The following is a 19880-nucleotide window of genomic DNA, read 5'->3' as shown; positions in this document are numbered from 1 at the left end:
TAGCCCAACGGTCGCTCAGCGTCTTCGATAGGACGTGGAACGAGCGCAGCCACTGACGTGCCTGAAAAGTCTACTCACTTTGTATTAAGAGAAGTCGTTTTGAGAGACTTGACATAGAATCTTGTTGTAGTCACATCGGGGCAAGGCTGGAGGTCTATGGCCCACGCGGGTGATGTGACTTTCTGATAGGGCACATTCCCGTTCAGAAATCCCGAAATCGTTCCATCAGAATGTCTAGAAGAGGGTCCAAGTCTTGGATTTCTGTAAAAATGCGAAGTCAAGGTAGCAGATCGTTGAACACGACTTGACAAAACCCCTATCGAGCTTTTCTATCATGTCTAGGTAGCAAGTAATGATGTGTCGTCTGGTAGCTCATCTATTTGGAGATCGGCTCAACCCGAACAATTCATGTAATTTATGATCCTGAATCGTATGCTCTTCAGTTGGTTTCAAGAGTGCACAACGGCCGCGACAACCATAACATCAATTCTTATTGCGCCCTGAGAGACGTTACCACTTTGACTCATTTAGGTTGGGTGTATCCCTCCTCAGCGTGGCGGATTTGACTGGGGAGACACCTTTTCTCCACATCACGATGAACCGTTGCGGGTGTCGGACGATATAGTTGTCCGAAGGTCCTTCGATCCTGTCACTTATAATCTCTGGTGAGCCGTCAAATCTGTTGTCTAGTTAGATAGTATTCTCTATTTGAAGCTTTTTAAAAGAGGCCTGAATTATCAATCTTTTTGTATCGCACCGCAGAGATGGAAGTTGCGTCTTGTTGTTTGGGACCTTTTGAGTGGGATGGCAAATCTACAGGCCGGACTGATAAACTTGCTGGCAAAGGCGCCTACACCACTAGCGATAATCCTGACGTGGCCATTCTCCTCGTCCATGACCTACTCGGCTGGACCTTTTCCAATGCACGTCTTCTCGCAGATCATTACGCCCACGAGGCCAATGCTGCAGTATACGTCCCCGACTTCTTCGGTGGCTGGGTCGTCGATTTTGAGCCCGTCCCTGCCGGTCGATTTCATGAAATTGACCTGGAAGACTTCCACAAAAGCAATGGTCGCAAGATTCGAGAGTCTGAGATCTTCAACTTCACAAGAGCACTGCGGAAAAACATAATAAGGTCGCAGCCGCGGAGTCCTGCTATGGAAGGTGGGCTGTGTTTCGACTAGGTGCGAAGGAGCACAATCCTCCATTGGATGATTGCATCACGGCTGGCTATCCAAACTTGTTGACTAAGGAGGATGTCAATGGTATCAAGGTTCCTGTACAAAACCTGGCCCCAGAAATTGGGTAGAAAAGCTTGTTGCCGGCCATTCCCGTTGTAAGCCAGCAAACTGGGACTGCCAGCGCTGATACTGGCGATAATGTCCCTGGTCGCAAGCGATTTAATCCGATCTGCGATGTCTGCTGGCGCGTCTAGCGCAGTGCGCTCTAGAGCCTTCAAGTACAGGGCTAAGCCAGCTACATGCGACGTAGACATTGACGTCCAAGACGACAGAGCTACTCCGGAAGGGGTAACCGAGCGTGGTCTGACGTCAACCCCAGGGGCAAAAACGTCAACCAAAGGTACAAAATTGGACCACATTTATGGAAACGGCACCGACAGTGAAGGCAGTTCGGGGCACTGGCAGGCGACCTCGTAGAAGCATCCCTTCCGTCGTTGCCAGCGCCAACAACGACAAGGATGCCCAGTGCTGTGGCAGCGTCGACGGCATTTTTCAGTGCGGTCGAAACAGCGGTAGCTATCTAGTGGAACGGGGCAGGGTTTCCTGCTCCCATTGAAGTGGTCCTTGCGTTTAGTTTGTTTGATTTCTTAGCCAAGCAGAGTCTGATCAGGGGTATAGAAACCTCCATGACACAGAGGGACTTAGATCAGACACGCACAATCAACACACACGGACGAGACTTTTCTGTGCCCAAGGGAACATCCTTTCTGTCTTTCGTGATGACCAACACCCTGATCACATCTACACAAGAACTTATGGATTCTCTACTTTATTCATCGTATCCCGGCTAAGCCTAATTAGGGCATATTTGACCTGATTAGGACAGCTGATTCGCGACTGGTTAAAGGCATCTTGCGTAGCTATAGGGGGAGGTTGTGGTTGTTCATCGCACCGCACCGCTCTCTATAGACCTGATCACCCTGCACACTTTCACTAGTCACTTTTGAGACCAACTTAAAGCTCGAAGATTGGAAACTTACCCAAAATCATATTGATAAATGAGCGTCCAGCTCTTCCCGGAGTATTGGTGATGTTTTGAACAGACCATTTGATAGCCTCAATGACTTTGGCTGTTGTGCCGTAAGCCAAGTCGTTTGTTTTTACGTCGACGATGGTCGCATTATTGGCGACACCGAAACTGAGCAATCCAATTATACCAGCAACATGAGTGCCAAGGCCAAATTCGTCTTCGAAACCGCTTTCTGGCCAGAAGTTGTATCCCTTGATCGCACGGCCCTGGAACTCGGGGGGAGAGATGCGAATACCTGATTAAAGGACGTACGCGAAAGTGTCTGTTCCTGCGCTTGTGTCATAGATATAAGTTTGATGCTCGATGACATCGCTGTGGAATCTGGTACGTGGTGAGATGCTGGCCAATCCCCAGGGTTGGTTACCAATCTCGGTGAGGACTGTAAGGGATACTTCGTGATCAGGTTCGATCGAGATGACCTAAGAGGGACAATGTTAGTTGAACCAGTTTCCCAATATGTCGTTTCACAACGGTGTATTCATACCTCGTGTTTGACTTCAATATCAGCCACCACCTCCTCATCGAACTCGCCAGTGTATGCATGGAAACTATCCATGCCAAAAGTTCGCTCGATGCCTGTTGTCTGGCGAAGCCCGAGACTTCGCTTGTGTGCGGTATTGACCCACTCAAGAATCCATTTGCCTTGAATTACTGTCAAGTTTTGCTCGGCTTGGGTGTACGGTGCAGCAATGCCTGGCTCCACAAGAGCTACAAGGCTGGTGCACAAAGCGCATGCAAGCTTGGCCAAGACCACCATAGCTGCAGTTCTACTAAAGTGTGACGATTAAAATAGGCGCATGTGCCAAGTTCTGAAGTGGCTCACATGCCGACATGCGGCCATTGTATGCCACGGTCGCCAATTGCACTGTAACAAGGTGGTGCTGTATTTACGGATTTTGCGGAAGGTCACTTCTACATTTGGTTACGAGAGAAATGCCAGTTTGCTTGGAATTCCGATTGATTGTGTTGATAACATCTGATAAGGAGGAAAGCGTGCATGAAAGTCACAAGGAGCAATGCAGGACTGAAACACATCCCCAAGTGATAAGATTTAACTTCTAGAAGAAAAGTCTGGAGTTCACAATTGATGGAAGAGCAAGCGGGCTGACCGAATACCGTAGGCATGACCATCAGTAGCAGCCAATATTATCGCAAAAACTTGTATTTCCATATGGTTAACGTTTAGATGCACCCCGGAAGCTTCTTATTATTGGTGTTATCTCTATATGAATCTGTCTGAAACCCTATAAGCGCAAGTGGGAAAGGAAGACTAATAACGAGAAGTTTTCAGTTGTTCTTATGGACCGGCACCACTACTTCAGTAAAGTAGGAATGTTCTCTAGCAGGTCGGTCCACAATCTGTTTCAGCATTGCCATCACCCGAATCGAAACCTTCAAGTTCCCTTGTGACCGTAGCAAATTGTTGCCTGGATCTTCGATTGATTTGAGAAGATAAAGTTAGACGAGAAAGTATGGCCTTCATGTTCGAGGATTTAGAACTATTTATGGCATTATCTGTGCAAATCACCACGGAACTTGACTTTGGACCCCACCATACAAGGCGATAGACTCTCTTGTTCTTTGGTGACAGATAGAGATAAGATCGGGAAGTATCCGACGACCATGACCATCCTTGGGCGGATGAGCTACCGATATTGGGCTTGTTATTTTGATTGGGCCACCACAATCCACACCAACATCCGTCTTGTTTCCTAACCTTCGGGCCCGACTCCCGGAGCAACAAGGATAAGCCTAGGTCCCGGCTATCAAAGGTTGGCCCCGGACGAGACATCCGAAGTATCCTTATCACTTGACGCCGAGTTTCGGACCATGGCAATTGAGACACTCGGCCAACAACATGAACCAATGATTGTTTTCAGCCGAAACAGTATCTCTCATCAAGCTAAGGTATTCAGGTAGTCAGTGAATATCGATTTATCTTTAATCTGCTTGACTGACCCGCTGATCTCGGATGTCTTGCCGACGAAGACAATGCTAGTATTACTACATATAAATAGCCTCGCGACGCATTGCGTAGGAAAAAGACATGTCATTCATGTTTCGAGCTGACTCTTGATTTGAGCAAAACGTTTTTGTCATTGACCAGCTATACGTGTAGGAACACCTTAATCTAGTAAACATGCAGAAAATCAAGCCTGTCGGTTGGGTAAGAACACCAGACGAATCTACCGACATCTCTAAGCCTAACCCGTGTATCAGTATGGCCTTGGTTCCATGGGTCTGCCCATGGCCCTCAACCTACATAAAAAGCTTCAATCATACGGAGCTAGCCTCATCTTCTCCAACCGCACCATATCAAAAGGAGTCGACTTGGAGAAAGCTGGAGCTCTACTAAAGAAAAACATAGTAGAGATAGCACAGGTGTGCGATGATGTTTTTACCATGGTAAGTTTAGGTGCTGAACTTGTTCTTGGAAACGTTGATCTTGACATGTTCTCTAACACTTCAGCCAGGTATCGACAGACGCCGCTCTCTTGTCGCTTGTCAAGGAGCTCCTGGCAAGTGGCATCGACCTCAAGGACAAAACCTTTGTTGATTGCTCCACAATCCATCCTGATACAGCGGCATCAGTGTCAGAAACTCTGCAAAATGCTGGCGCTATCTTTGTCGCTGCCCCAGTCTTCGGCGCGAGCCCAGTTGCTCAGGCCGGGAGGTTGATCTTCGCCATGGCTGGGCCTCAAACCACCATCGAGCGTCTTGAGCCGCTCATTGTCGATGTGATGGGACGAAAAGTCTTGAACATGGGAGAAGACATAAAGAAGTCCCCGATGCTGAAGGTGACAGGGTATGTATACTTTTCGAATCGGCTAAAGGGCCAAAGCAGGATTTGAAATTGTTCTCTAACATGCGAATGTAGAAACGTTCTTCTGGTGGTCTTCCTTGAGGCCATCGCTGAGACTCAGGTCCTAGCCGAGCAAAATGGTATTGGCACCGATGTCATGGAAGACCTAATCATTGAAAACTTTGGACCAGTTCTGGGCAGCTACTCGCGGAGACTGACCAGTGGTTCATGGGCTCCAAAGGAAGGTACAGCTGGGTTTCTAGTTTCGAATACGATAAAAGATGCAAAGCATGCATTGAGAGTGGCAAGTGACGTAGGAGTTAGGATGCCAGCACTAGAAATCGCAACCAACAACATGCTTAGCGCAAGAGCTTATGGTGGGGAGAATCTGGATGGTGCAGCACTTTATGGAACGCTGAGATCTCAGGCTGGGCTGACATTTTGGTCGGAGAACAGTCGCCAAGGGTAGTATGGCTATGATGAACCGTTAAGCATTTATAAAAGAAACAAACTATATCTTAAATGGCGCACATGCACCCTAGTTCCAGAATACCTAATGAAGTAACTTAGTCACCATAGTAGTTCCATTGATGTGTCAATGAATCAATCTTTTGCGTCTAAGCCTGACCAAACTTGCCGGACATTGTACCCAGGGTCCGTGAGGTCTTAATGTTGACATTCGTTGAACCTTTGCCGTGCCAGCGCCCCCGAAGATTCCAGGAAAAGGCAACCATGAGAGCAAAGCTTCGAGGAAATAGACTCAGCAAAGTCCACGAGACTACCAGTCTCGCTTTCAGATATGAATCTACATTCTTGGAGTGTTCAGGTATAATTATGTTTAGAAGCCGTGTGTGTCTGCTGGGCTCCCAAGCATGACTCTTACATACTCCTAGGATAAATAATGATTAGAGTCTCTAAGATGGTATTTGTGTAAGTATACGTGGGTTGATTTTCTTTTTCGACTTTCTTGATGAAGCGGGGGGTACCTGGAAGTCCGCGGAGCAGTGTTCGTTGACGTCTTAAATATCATTCTTTGTCCGTCATCGACCAGTGGCTGGCAGAATAAGAATTTCGAAGACTTTCTCCACAAATTATGCTCTTCGAACCAATGATGAATTTCAAATGAATTAATTGTCGCGCATGGGAGAATCGACTTTCACTTTTGGCCACACACTGAGGATTCAGCTGGCGACTCGCCATTCCATACCTGCCACGGTATTGTAGTCATGCCCCACGTAACAACAATAATGGCAAGGCGCAAAGCCCATCCACGATAATGGATGCATTCATCAGAACATGTTCTCTTTGTATCATGATCATAAGACAAGATTATGATCTCTACTAGTAAAATTCAGCTTTCTAATTGTAGATCGGCTATGGCGATGCAATCGCATCATCTAAGTCCCGACTAGTCATTATCAGTTATTGGTTCGCGTCCTACGACGTCAATAGCCGCCCAAGGTTGAACCATCTCGGCCCAGCATTGTGAGCCATGCTGGCCAGTTTCTTGTACGCGGCCCAATCACACAGTCCTTTTTGCAGTCTTCAAGTAAGTATGGTATGGTATAGTCGGTATAATTGTACTTACCCGTTGACCCAATACAAACTCTATGGAGGGTTTGTCATTTTTAGGACTCATTACGGGATCGGAACCAATAGCATCTATAAGCACGGGTTGTCGGCCCAGCAGAGATGCCAAGAAGCCATACCAAGCATACCAAGCAAACGCTGACCTATTGTCTGCGACCCTGCCAGTGGAATCTGGCTATCAAAACGATCACGTCTTTTTCATGGTACATCACATCATCGTTCCGCGCTCCTGTATACGGCACTTTTCTAGCCAATTTGGCTACGGTTTTAGAGATCGACTGGCTGGTTGTGAAAAGCGAAGATAGAGCACTGCCACGGCCAAGGAAGCACCAAGGATTTAGGCCGAGATAACGAATGGTGCCATCGGCCTGAACCAGCAACGATTGAGAATGCCGAGCAAGCAGATGTCTAACTTCAAGAAAAAGCTCCAAACTATTAGGGTTGCAAAATACTTGGCTGATTTTTACCCTAGCACCTGGAAGCAATCATCGGTCAACTTTCCGGTGTAATGGAGGAAGCTTCGTCTATACGGCATCGCAGCCGAAGTCGCTGGCTAGGCATGCAGCTGCCTTAGGAAATCACGTCAGGCTGGGCGAGAAATGACAGGATTTCTACTTCAGTTAAGAAGCAAGTCTCGCAGATTAGGAATGATTTTTCTTTTTTAAAAACGCTGCTCGTCCTCTTGGGCTCTGCTAAATTTCTTTTCTCAAGATTAAGCGGACATACATCAAAAATCCATTCTGTGAACTTTGAGACAATGTCAGAGAAGAAGGATATTGAGGCATCGACCTCGCCGCCGTCGGATTCGGATGGTAGGCAAGAGACCAGTGAAATCGTAAAAACCGAGCCAACAGACGAGGAACTCGAGCAGGCAAAGAACCGAATCCTCCGCGAGCAAGCCGAACTTCGAAAGCAAGATGCCCCAATCATCCCAATTCTCTCCTTTTTCAAGAAGAAGAGCGACTACGATCCCAATACCATCGCGACGCAGCCTTCGGTGTACGATAATCCTTCAACTGCGAGATTCTTCCAGCCGCATCCACGCTATGAGAATTTGCATCGCTTTGACCCGACCTTTCGTTGGACTTGGGGAGAAGAACTTCCCTTGATAACCAAGATGGACTTTCGGATAACTCTTTGGGCTTGCATTGGTATGTGAAAGTCTGATGATTCCTTTGAGGTCACTAACTTACATTTTTACAGCGTTTTTTGCTCTCGATCTTCCTCGTGGTAACCTCAGCCAGGCCAACTCGGCATCGTTTCTCCAAAACCTAGGTATGAACACGAACGATTACAACCTAGGAAACACCGTCTTCCAGATCTCGTTTTTGTGTGCCGAGTTGCCGTCCCAGATGATTAGCAAGAAACTTGGCCCTGATCGCTGGATCCCGTTCATCATGTGCTCTTGGAGTATTGTGTCTGGGTGTCAGTTCTGGCTGAGTGGGAGGACCTCGTTCCTTGTTTGCCGCTCGCTTTTAGGCATCCTTCAGGGAGGTTTCATCCCGGACATAGTGCTCTATCTCACGTATTTTTTCAAGTCTACAGAGCTACCCTTCCGATTGGCCATGTTCTGGACTGTTCGCCGAATTACGGATATTGTTGCACCATTGCTGGCCCTTGGAGTCCTTCGCATGGATGGCATCAGTGGCTACGAGGGCTGGAGATGGCTTTTCCTTATTGAAGGCATTATCACTTTATCTATCAGCATATGGTCATGGTTTGCCATGGCTGCTTCGCCAACGCAGACCAAGGCTTGGTGGCGGCCTCAGGGGTGGTTCAACGAGCAAGAAGAAAAGATCCTTGTCAACCGTATTCTCCGCGATGACCCTTCCAAATCCGATATGCACAACCGCCAGGCGATCACCCCCAAGCTTCTTCTCAAGTCACTGGCTGACTATGAGTTGTGGCCAATCTACATCTTTGGTCTGCTGTGGGAGATCCCAGCCGGTCCCCCTGACCAGTACCTTACTATAACGCTAAGAGAGCTAGGATTCAACACAAACGACACCAATCTACTGAGCATCCCTCCTCAATTCCTTGGTGCGATCTGTATGTTGATCATGACCTATATTTCTGAGATTTGGGATACAAGAGCTTTCTTTGGCGCGTTTACGCAATTGTGGTACCTGCCAAACTTGGTCGCCATGGCCGTGTTGCCATCGAACACTAGTCCTTGGGCACAATATGCTGTTGTCACTGTCCTTTTATCTTATCCCTCACGTAGGCTGCCCCCCGTTAAAACCTTACGGTTCGATGCATGAAGCTAATTTGATGGCTATAGCACATGCTATGCATGTTTCGTGGGCTTCTCGAAACTCTCACTCCGTTCGCACTCGAGCTGTATCAGCAGCTTTGTATAAGTAAGTAGTGTTCTATTCCTGGCAGACAACCTAGACCTAGGTAGCTGATTGCAGTCTAGCATGATGGTACAACTTGCTCGAGTTATATACTCCAACATCTACCGGGAAGACGACCGTCCTGAGTGTGAGTCCATTCCCCTATCGTTGGGATCAATCGATAGTCATCTGACGTGGCTCGAACTACTAGATCGTCGCGGTAACAGAGTACTCATTGGAATCTGCTGCATGAATATCTGCGTTTACCTCATTGCAAAGCTCTTTTACATGTGGTGCAATAAGAAGAGAGAGAAGGAGTGGAATACTATGACGGAAGAGGCGAGTTACTTTCTCACATGTTCCGCGAGATTTGTTCTAAGAGCTAATATAAGACTAGGAGAAAGTTCACTATCTCGAAACGACGAAGGACGAAGGCAGCAATCGGAAAGACATCCGATTCAAACACTAACTCAATCTAACCTATCGTTTCTTCCACTTGTGACTTTGCTGCTGGATATGTATAGTTTACTTCTGGCTTCGATAGCTAGCGCAAGTACGAAAGGATCCATTCTAGATTCTGTTACAGGCAGCACCACCATCTTGCTGCTCATCATCAGGACCCGTGTCAGATTTGCATTTTGTAAGAAACCTTTTATGTAATTAATTATATTTCATTCACCGACAAATTAAGTAAGCATGAGTGTCTCTCCAGTGCGGTCAACGACATTTCGCCATAGGCTAGTGACTCGACCACTAGCTGCTGGCCCTATTCTCCAAACTTCATACACTACTTGCGTTCCTGTTCTCACAGCCTTGATTCCATATACACCAACTTTATCATACCAGTTCCTGAACCGGTCTTGAAGGTTTTGGTCGAAGGTTTCCGTCGCTGCAATAAAAGCTGGCCAGAAGAGTGGTGCGGCGAGAACTTTTGTCTCGGATTTAATGGTCTCAATTGCTTCAATGCTTTGAAGAACCGCTTCAACATACAGCCGAAGATAGCGATGACTGAGGAGTCTAACGTTCTGAGAAAAGTATATTATCAGGGCATTGTGAAAGGACTTCGTCTGATGATAGATGATCTGAGAACTCGCATCGAGATGAGTATTCTGGCAGCGAGCCAGCTCCTCTTCCAGCGACCAGTCGAATATGATCCTCTCCACACTGTCGCATTTTCTTTGTAATTCTTCTGGAATGATAATTGAGCCACTCTTTTCTCTTGCGTCATCCACGTCATCGATGAGGTTGATGACCGTCTTAAGAAGAGACAAAAGGCTTTGGGGCACGCCATAGATGTATTCGTAAGTACACCTATCCACTTCATGCGCATGAGAGACGACGTCAGGTACAACTGTGAACTCGCGGTTGTCACACCTGCCAGGATTGTCGTTGATGATGTCCCTGCGTAGGTCAAGAGCACCGCATGGAATGAACTCATGAACCGATGAGTTTTGACACCTCCTTGCAGTACTCTCGTATATGACTCGTAGGTAGAAGTAGATACGATGGAGGGCTTGTACTTTTGCAGAATGTTTCTTCTTTTTGTTACCCATATGGCTGATTAGTTGAGCAGCTCCGTCCAAGTGAACGCGGCACGTGGCCGTTTCTCCTGACATGACCTGGAAATAAATGAGTAACGGGAACAAGCGATTATGAGCGAAGCCTACATTAATTGTAATCATCGACAACATCGTAGCGAGAAACTCCTTGTACTTGGGACGTTCGGAAGAGTAGAGGTCAATCTCGACTGCTTGCTTAAGCATTCCAATTGCCTTATATCGATACTGATTCGCCGCATAAACCCAACCGCCAGATGCGTCTCCACTGGCTTGAGCGACACCCACGTTGGAGAAGTGGAAAGCGCTGATTGAGAGCAGTGCATTCCTCAGCGCGTTTCGAATTCTTGATGTTCGTCCAGCAATACTTAATTCACCCGCGCCTTGGACGGCTCGAGGAAGATGGATGGTCTTCCAAGGACTCTTCGCGTTGTCAATGACACAGAATAGGCTGACAACTCTTTGCATATAATGATGCATGAGGAAGCGTTCCTGGCTTGGAAGCAGAGAAGGTGGCTGGTCGCACAATGCCAAGAAGGCACTTTCATCAAGACACTGAGAAGTTTTGTCCAAAGGTATTTCTTTTACGCCTCTTTCATCCTCCAGAAAGTCATCGACTTCAGCTGTGGTGGTCGTAGCGCGGCGTTCAGTTGGCTTGTTTGAGGCACTTTCTGTCACCTGTTGTATGTGTTCATGCAAGTTGCAAAGTTCCCAAGCTGCAGCCGCTTCAGAGCTTGAAGGCGACGGAAGATTGTGTGGAGCCGCAGATGTTTGTGTGCCCGGTGAAGAGCCTTGGCTGACTGGCATCGACAAAGAGATTGGAGTTGGCGACTCGATCTCGAGTGGTCCATCTGTAATGACGCCGTCGTCTGGCATGCATGACTCACGGCAATTGTCTTGTGTCTTAGTGGCTCTGAACACTCCGAAATTTTCAAGGGTAACACCAGAGTCCCAGTAGCATGATGATACTAAGCCACCAGGTTCTATAGAGTCGAGCAACCGCAGGATACCTTCAACCTGGCTCCATTTCAAGACCGATGGCGCAGGTACTATGATATCATCAGTCATCCAAACAAGGCCACAGGGATGTCTACAACTCACAAGGTGGAAGTTGGCGTCTAAATGACACAGCGCTCGACAGAGCACCCGTCTCTGCCAGGCCGGAGAGATTCGAGTCCAATGACAGGCTAGTAGCGGGAGGCAGCCATTGAAGGCGAACACCATATCCCTTGCAGTCCACTCCTTTCTCAATGCAATGGAGGCAGCGGGGCCTCGTCTCATCGCATTTCACTTTGCGCGAGCGGCATGTCCAACAGCCAGTGAATGTCTTGGTACGTTTGCGACCCAGATTGGATAAGTGGCTAGAAGGTACCATCGAGCTGTTCCATGCAGTCATTATCCAGCTAGTTTGTGATAAGTTGGCCTGTCCGGTTTGCGTGCGGATTGTCGAGAATTGGCAGTCGACAGCGAGAGAAGCATGTCAACGATCGACTGGGGATTTTGGGGATCCTGCTCGTACGGAGCCTACACGCGGTGGGTATCTGAAGATAAACGCGGGGAAAGACTGTGGGTGAATAGATACGCTTATCACGATATCTCTGCAGCAAGGTACTAGTCCCGCCACAACATGTGGAGCCGGCTACCCCATAGATAAGGAAACGGAAGGCGACAGCGAAAGGCCTAGACAGACAAACATATTCAGCCTTCATGACAGCAATGATCGGCATTGATGTCCAGCATTGGGGTGGGGTTTCATGTATAGCTAAGTGACATACTACAAGAGGGTTATGAGAAGGGGACATGGAGTGAATAGTAAAACAGCAACACGCCAACTGTTACATGACAAGTTTTGCTGCTTAGGGGGTCCTACACCAATCTTGTGAAATAATAGTCCCAGCACAGCACACAAAACCCCAAGAAGGCACCAATACCAAGTGATAATCGCACGTCATGGCAACCATCACCGCGAACCAGATCACTGTGCCGCCGATGGTTTTAGAGCCTGTTGATCCGACGCCACGGGAAAAATCAGGAGTTACAGCGCTTTCGACAGGCGGCTACGAGTTTCCTGGAATTCCAAGCATATCAGATCCATACAAGAAACGACAATGGCAGCTCGAGCACATGGCTGGTGCCTTTCGAGTTTTTGCCCGTAAGGGATTTACGGAAGGAACCAGCGGTCACATCAGTGTTAGAGACCCGGTGGACCCTACCACCTTCTGGATCAACCCGTGAGCTTTTCCGAAGTTTTGCTTGTGCGCTTTCAGTACTTTGACTCACGTCCTCGACAGGCTCGGGAAGCACTTTGGCATGCTTAAGGCTGTTGACATGGTTCAGATTGACGAGAACGGACAGGTAATTGGGGGAAACAAAACAGCGGTCAACGCAGCAGGATTCATGATCCATAGTGCCATTCACAAGGCTCGCCCAGATATACACGCAGCTTGTCACACGCATTCGCCAGCGGGCAAGGCCTGGTCTACGTTTGGAAAACCGCTGGACATCATCAATCAGGATACCTGCAATTTTTGGGGTACCCAAGCAGTGTACACGTCCTTTGGTGGCGTTGTTCTGGATTCGGAAGAGAGTGAAAGGGTCGTGAAGGCCCTGGGAGCTACGGGCCGTGTGATGGTTCTTCAAAATCATGGTCTGTTGACAACCGGAAGGACTGTGGATGAGGCAGCGTATCTTTTCACTCTAATGGAGAAGTCCTGTGAGGTTCAGATAATGGTTGAGAGTACAGGTTTGCCCAAGAATCTCATTGGCGGCAAGGAAGCAGAGCTCACAGCCAAAGTTAACGCTGATCCGGTACGTTCACTTGCATTGTGTTTAACGTCAGTCAATGCTTACCAGGCCCTTATAGGAGACACTGTACACCGAGTTCCAGCCCGATTTCGAGTATGAGATCTGGAAGTCGCGGGGAGAACTTCAGAAAGGAGAATGAGCGAATAGTACATGCAGCGCTCACAACACCACGGAACTTTCTCTATTGACTTCCAAGTAGCTGAAAGTTTCCACTCCTGAAAGTAAAAGCCCCCAGAAACAGCTTATACCAGATCGATCTATCAGGCCAGCTCCTTGTAGCTTAATTCCTCACGGTTTCTCCGTGAGAATTTTCTGATGAACGTCTTTCCAATTCTTTTCCAACTCTCCCTTAACAAGGCTCACTAAGAAACGAGAGCACTGGGCGTTGACCTTCTCCTCCAATTCAAGGCCGCCGCCGCTCGCGTTTTGGATCCTCCACCGCGTCTCCATTAAGACGTTGAGTGGGCAGTATATGCGGACAAAACTTCCATCCGGTGTGAAGGTAAATTCGTATTCGCTTACACTCTTCTTTTCCAGCATGCCTTTGGGCAACGCCTTCGGAAGGTGTGTCGGTACAGTGTCGGTAACTGTATAGCACTCGGTTGCGGCGATGGAATCAATATCTTCGGGAACTGTAGGGGTAATTTTGGGCGTTCTGGGGTTCCAGTGAGTCAAGTTTGGGTCGCTTTTGATATGATTCTCCGCATCATGAAGTCGCGACAAGGCGTCCTCGCGGGACATGTGCTTGGGGACAGGTGTGACATGCGTCAAAGTTATCGTCGTATTAAGCATGTTTTTTTGCTTCTTAATTCAAGATGTACAAGAGGCTTTCCGTCTAAGATCCTGCGTTATATGATAAATACTGCGCTGATTGTAAACACGCGATGATGGATAATGATAACAAAGTCGATATAGGGCGGACAGGCGCGGATCTGTATCAAATAACAATGCTAAATTCGTCTTGCAGATAAAGTTTGAGTGCTTATTGGATGAATGCAAATTCCCGTTTGCTTCCGATAGTACTGGCTTGTGTTTAACCAAAGTCAATTGCATCATGAGACATTTAACGTATCATGAGATTGCCCCGAGCTAGTTGCACTCATGCGCCCAACCTTCAGGTTTCTCTATGCCGTTCCCGCAATATGAAGCATCTGACGCTGCACTACTCGAAGTTATTCTTGATTAAGCCTTTGGCGGGCTACTGTCTCAAAGTCCGTAGGGACTTTCGTCTTCTTTTACCGTCCGCTTCCTGACCTCACTTCTGATCGGGGTTGCCTACTTGGTGATATGGCAACTGCATTAAATAGCTAATCTTTCTTATAACAAATGAAACACATGCGTGGAATGTGGGAATTTGGCTTACTACTGTGATTGTGTTTGTGTCTATGTTTAGATAAACCAGGAGTCTCATGTAAGCGCTATTGAAACATAGTTAGGTCACCCTGAAGCACCCCGAAGATTGTCTCAGTAATATATACGATAGTACTTGATTGTTTTGGTTTGGAATGACAATATGACTCGTGAATGATAGTATTATTACCTTTACTGGCTAAAGACGTGGCGCAACATCAGACTTCAGGCTCTCAACAACTTCTGCTGCAGCTCGTTCTCCGCTCCTCACAGCGCCTTCCATATAACCCTTCCACTCTCCTGCCGTTTCTGTGCCAGCAAAATGAAGACTTCCTACCGATTGTCTCAGTGCATCGGCGCCCAGGGTATCAAGGACTCCGGGTGGGAGAGACGTGCATGGGCAACCCCATCCAGAAAATTCATCGTCAACCCATTCGAAAAGAACCATACGTAGAAATTCTCCACGAATATTTTTCTTTCCAAATAGTTCACCAATCTGGGCAAGAAGATTATTCTCGCGTTCAGCAGTTGGCAGAGTTGCCCAAGCCTTGCCAGGCTCGCCGGCCATGAAACATGTCAGAACGAACTTTCCGTCAGCAGGACTACTCGTGTCGCGAATTACGGATGCCGGGCCGATGAAAGATTGTGCCAAACCACAGAAGCCCTTATAAATCCAGAACGGTGATCGGAATTCCATCATGGCTTTGGTGTAATAACCGTAGGTCTGGGATTCGACCCAGGCTATCTTCGCTTGCGGCAGGCTTGGAGTGAAGGACATCGTCTTGAGAACCGGACCAGGTACTGTCGTGATAACCTTTCTACCGTTGTAAAGGATCCCACTAGCTTCCAATCTCACAGATCGGTTTCCATCCTGGACGAGTGCTTGAACAGGGCTCGATAGGCGAACAGTCTCCTCTGGTAAGGACGACGCTAGTCCCTTGGAGAACAGCTGGGTGCCTTGGCGAACGCGCAAAAACTGTCCTCCATGTTTTCGATCTGAGCGCATTTGCAACAGGCCGCCGCCGGACTTGCAATAGTTGAGAAAGTAAAGTGCCGATATGTCTTTAGGCTCCTGGCCTAACATAGCTCTTGTCCACACTGTGGCTGTGGCCAACGCAGTGTCATTGGCACCTCGGGACTTCAAATACGCTTCGAATGTCAGCGAATCAAGGGTAGCATCTTTGGGTCTGAAAGTGTCCAGTGCTTGACAATCAGCTTCGACCATGTCGCGGATTTGGGCTAAGTGGTCGCGGGTTAACGCGTCGAACTGTTCGGATTTCATTAGTTATTGCACGATGGCATAAAGTTGTATGATAGACCCTGGGACGTACCATGGGCAACTCCCCATACGGAAAGGGAACACATTTGCCGTCGAATTCTTGGAGCACACAATTCCCGCTGGTATTTTGTTCAATCAACTCGGCGCCGTACTTTTTCGCCAGCTCGTACATTCTGCTCTGGTTGGTATCGTTGATCCAGGCTGCTCCGAGGTCGAACACTCCACTAGCACCCTCATTCTCCATCGGCTGGCTCCAGGTCTTGCCGCCCACACGGTCGCGGGCCTCTAAGACCACGCAAGTAAGGCCGGCGCTCTGTATTCTTTTAGCAGCCGAGAGGCCCGCGAGCCCCGCACCGATGATGACGACATCATAAGACTGTTGAACGGAGGGGATGATTCGTGGAATCGTAGAGACCTCCGGTAGAGCAACCACTGCGTTGATCTCGATCAACCAATTTGGAGCTGCCAGCTTCTGCACAGGAACAAGTGTCATTGCAGGACGGTGCTTCCCCAAGAACCGTTGAATGTGACGGGCATGTTGTCGCTTCGTAGCATCGTAGTCGACGATGTAGAGCGTAATACTTGCGATGTGCGATACAGTCGTTCCAGAGGCAATGATGACTTTTCGTAGGTTGAGCAAAGCCAGGTGAATTTGAGACTCGTAATTCGTGGGCACCTGCCCATCTTTCATAGCACCCGGCAAGCCGGAGACGTGTACGAGCGACCCAGTGCGGGTAATTGTTGCCGGGGCATAGTACGCTGGAGTCGTGGTTGATAAATCAACAGATTCAACAAGTCTATTCATCTTAACCGTATAGATATTCGATCGCGATGCAACAAAATGGCTAAAATAAAACAAGGAACCAAAGTTCAAACTTTGGAGCGATTCCTGAGCCTGAAAAGATGGTCTCTAGTCCACAGAGTATGCAACAGGACTGCCAAAGCTTCGACTACATTTCTAGTGACGAGATAAAAAAAAAGATGACAAACTTTCTGCAATGAATCCATTATGTGGCTTTCTCATATTGGGTATCCCCACGTTGTCGTCTTCATGAAACGTAGTCTGTCGTTATCTTTCAATTGATGCTGCTGGAAAAGGCATTTGACAGCGATGTTAAGCTCCACTCATGCTGGTCAATTTTAAACCCAATTTGGATACCTGGCTGCGCGTGCATTCGTCAGACCTTCGATCGCTTATCAAGCAGGTGACCCAGTCAGATCAACGGATCGCTCTTTGTCTCTTAGTTATCGGTTGTCGACAACCGAGGCTACAATAATTGCCCGCGGTCTTCTTATCTACAAATCTATCGAAACCAATCGTTGGAAACATCACTGATAGTCCAGCATCCTTCAATGATACATCATCTTGATGCGAGAGGCGGTTGATTTCCATTGTTGCCCACTATTTACCCACATCTCTCGACCAGTCACGCTGGAGTGTTTATTGTATTCACATTGGTCTGAGGACGAAAGTACATGACCCAATTGGCATTCCATGCCTTGCCCATGTGTTCCCTCTAGACCATCACATCATGACCCCTTGCATCGAACGGAGATGACACATCTGTCATTGGAACCAAGTGAGTGGTAGCCAGCGCAAATGAAAAGGCAGTTATTATATTCTTTGGAACGGGGTTCATAGCCTCAGTAGTCATGTTGAATGGTTATTACGGCACACAGGAAGTCAAAGCCAGCACGGTCTCAGGGTTAGATTTTCCATGCTATATAAAAACACATGTCTTTGCTGTATGATTGTATTGTCGAAGTTCTTATCCAACACAGAGATAGATTCTCTCTAGAACGTTTCCGCTACTATAATTCAGCCCATCACATAGCGAAGTCCTTCAATACCTCATCCACAAGCTTGGCGGCTTGGAGCACTTCTTCGTCATGAAAGTGTTTCCCGACCAGCTGTAAGCAGATTGGAATGCCGTGAAAAAGCTCCGCATCATCTTTCCAAACCTGAGATTAGCAAAGTCTGCTCGCCTTTGGATGGTTCACTACCAGTGAGTTAACTTACAAGCCTTCCATTCGTTCTCGTCCTGTTCATCTCTAGGTTTGTAAGCATTGTCTCTCAAGTCGACGGCTTTGTCAACTTTTAGCCCACTAGGGAGAATTGCCGCTGGCTGATCCAGAATATTCCAGATACTGGTGTATCCCCAATACTTGGCACCGCCCTGCAGCACACCAGCGCCTACATAAGCCGGACAAAGAATAAAATCTACCCCTTTCTGCTTCATCAGAGCGTGGTATTGCCTTCTATAAGTCTCCCTCTTATAGTTCAGATCCCAATTCTCCGCCACAGTGAGTGGCTCAGCCCTTGAAAATCCAAAGGCATGGTGCGTGAGGGGGAGTGTGGGTTCGCCACTCTCAGCAAACGTGTCGAGATATGGCTTCGGTCCCTGGGGAAAGTATAAAGCAGACTTCAAAAAGGGGTCAGCTGGTTCAAATGCGACTGTAATGTACCAAGTCCCCCAAGTTGACTCACAATAATCTCCCATCCACGGCCGTGATCGTAGGGCTCCCAGTCCACCACGTTGATGCCCGATTTTCTTAATTTTTCTGCCGCAGTTCGAAGAGCACGAAGAACAGGAGGGTGAGGTTTCACGCAACTGACTTAGTTAGCGCCCTAGAGTTCTCCAACGCAAGGCAGTATGACATACCCATCGTCAAGCAAGAGTCCAATTGTGATGTTCTTACCAACATTCACCTGCCTCCATGGCACTGGAACTAATGTTGTTTCAGTATCCCATGGCTCTGCTGCAAGCACTGCACTCATGAACAAGTCTAAATCCTTGACGCTTTGACCCAACGGCCCTACAACACCACGAATGCTTTCCTGGCCGGCAGTAATACCAAAATTCCCCAGATTAGGGACGCGTAAAGCAGTAGGCCGAAGCCCGTAGCAACCGTTGAAAGCAGCTGGTATGCGAATACTGCCGCCAATATCAGTACCAACACCAATGACAGAGCATTTTGCCCCAACAGATACCCCCTCGCCTCCCGATGACCCACCGGGAGAGCAAAGGAGGTTGTGTGGGTTCAGTGTCAGGCCGGTAATGTTGTTGTTACAATCCAAGTGCTGTAAGGGTCAGCACATGGTTACCGATACGAATGACATAGGCTCTATGTGATTGCTATAGCGCCTACATACCATAAGAGATTGAGGCTGATTTGTTCGGACATGTATCACAGCGCCAGCTTTCCTCAGAATCTGGATTGAGAGCGCATCGTCGTCTGGGATGTTTGTGATCTTCGACACAAACCCTGCGTGCGTAATGTGACCACCCATGCCAATATGTTCCTTGGATCAACGAATTAGTATCGATGACTGATGCTTAGAGTTACGTTTATAGTTAAGCTGACTTTGACCGAGATAGGGATACCATGGAGGGGCCCTGCTAGCCTCCCTGTGTTTTGGAAATGGGCATCAAGCTCATCTGCTTTTTTTAGTGCTTCCTCGGCTAATATTTCTGTAACAAAGTTGGTCTTGCAACAAAAAAAAACAAAGTTAGCATTACGGCCATTGATACATGGCTGTTAACCTACCAACTGGTGTATAATGGTTGTTCGTTTCAGGAATGCAGTGACAACCTGTCTGACAGTCCATTGACCGCTCTTATATTTTGTTTGCAAGGCAGCTGAATCTTGTTCTGTCATCCGTAGCTCTTCTTCTGTCAAGATTCCTGACTCATATGGAATGTTTTGGACATTCAGAAGAGTCTGTGATGGGAGTCGGTCTTCGGGAAGCAGATACTCCTTTGGTATGGACTTGCGCTGAATATCGACGCATCTCTGCGAAAGATCTTCCCAAGGCGTTGAAAAAGATACAATAGTCATTTTGTGGTCTTAGGGGAAGCAAAAAGGTTTCAAGCCAGTGAGTGCCCATA

At 47.8% G+C, this 19880-nt stretch overlaps 6 protein-coding genes across 6 annotated transcripts; 3 read left to right on the top strand and 3 right to left on the bottom strand.

Moving 5' to 3' along the window:
• Nucleotides 1-764: 764 nt before the first annotated feature.
• Nucleotides 765-1184, top strand: ColSpa_04674 (uncharacterized protein; the record flags this gene model as incomplete). The annotated part of the gene is made up of 1 exon (XM_049270886.1): nucleotides 765-1184. One exon carries the CDS (start codon nucleotides 765-767, stop codon nucleotides 1182-1184), a length of 420 nt encoding a protein of 139 aa, XP_049126843.1.
• A 1011-nt stretch (nucleotides 1185-2195) lies between these two features.
• On the bottom strand, nucleotides 2196-3028 carry ColSpa_04673 (subtilisin-like proteinase Spm1; the record flags this gene model as incomplete). The annotated part of the gene is made up of 3 exons (XM_049270885.1): nucleotides 2196-2477; nucleotides 2520-2690; nucleotides 2756-3028. The coding sequence occupies 3 exons, from the start codon at nucleotides 3026-3028 to the stop codon at nucleotides 2196-2198; spliced, it is 726 nt and encodes a 241-aa protein (XP_049126842.1).
• Nucleotides 3029-4411: 1383 nt separating this feature from the next.
• Nucleotides 4412-5123, top strand: ColSpa_04672 (glyoxylate/succinic semialdehyde reductase 2, chloroplastic; the record flags this gene model as incomplete). The annotated part of the gene is made up of 3 exons (XM_049270884.1): nucleotides 4412-4438; nucleotides 4492-4677; nucleotides 4746-5123. 3 exons carry the CDS (start codon nucleotides 4412-4414, stop codon nucleotides 5121-5123), a joined length of 591 nt encoding a protein of 196 aa, XP_049126841.1.
• Nucleotides 5124-12506: 7383 nt separating this feature from the next.
• On the top strand, nucleotides 12507-13500 carry ColSpa_04671 (meiotically up-regulated gene 14 protein; the record flags this gene model as incomplete). The annotated part of the gene is made up of 3 exons (XM_049270883.1): nucleotides 12507-12787; nucleotides 12824-13364; nucleotides 13420-13500. The coding sequence occupies 3 exons, from the start codon at nucleotides 12507-12509 to the stop codon at nucleotides 13498-13500; spliced, it is 903 nt and encodes a 300-aa protein (XP_049126840.1).
• A 149-nt stretch (nucleotides 13501-13649) lies between these two features.
• ColSpa_04670 (uncharacterized protein) lies at nucleotides 13650-14102 on the bottom strand (the record flags this gene model as incomplete). Its single annotated transcript, XM_049270882.1, has 1 exon — nucleotides 13650-14102. The coding sequence occupies one exon, from the start codon at nucleotides 14100-14102 to the stop codon at nucleotides 13650-13652; it is 453 nt and encodes a 150-aa protein (XP_049126839.1).
• Nucleotides 14103-14910: 808 nt separating this feature from the next.
• Nucleotides 14911-16795, bottom strand: ColSpa_04669 (amine oxidase [flavin-containing]; the record flags this gene model as incomplete). Its single annotated transcript, XM_049270881.1, has 2 exons — nucleotides 14911-15978; nucleotides 16043-16795. The coding sequence occupies 2 exons, from the start codon at nucleotides 16793-16795 to the stop codon at nucleotides 14911-14913; spliced, it is 1821 nt and encodes a 606-aa protein (XP_049126838.1).
• Between the last annotated feature and the right edge of the window lie 3085 nt (nucleotides 16796-19880).

This window comes from Colletotrichum spaethianum, assembly GCF_022836535.1.
Source record: "Colletotrichum spaethianum MAFF 239500 DNA, contig10, whole genome shotgun sequence".
Classification (NCBI taxonomy): Eukaryota; Fungi; Ascomycota; class Sordariomycetes; order Glomerellales; family Glomerellaceae; genus Colletotrichum; species Colletotrichum spaethianum.
This window is presented reverse-complemented; position numbering and strand designations above follow the sequence as displayed.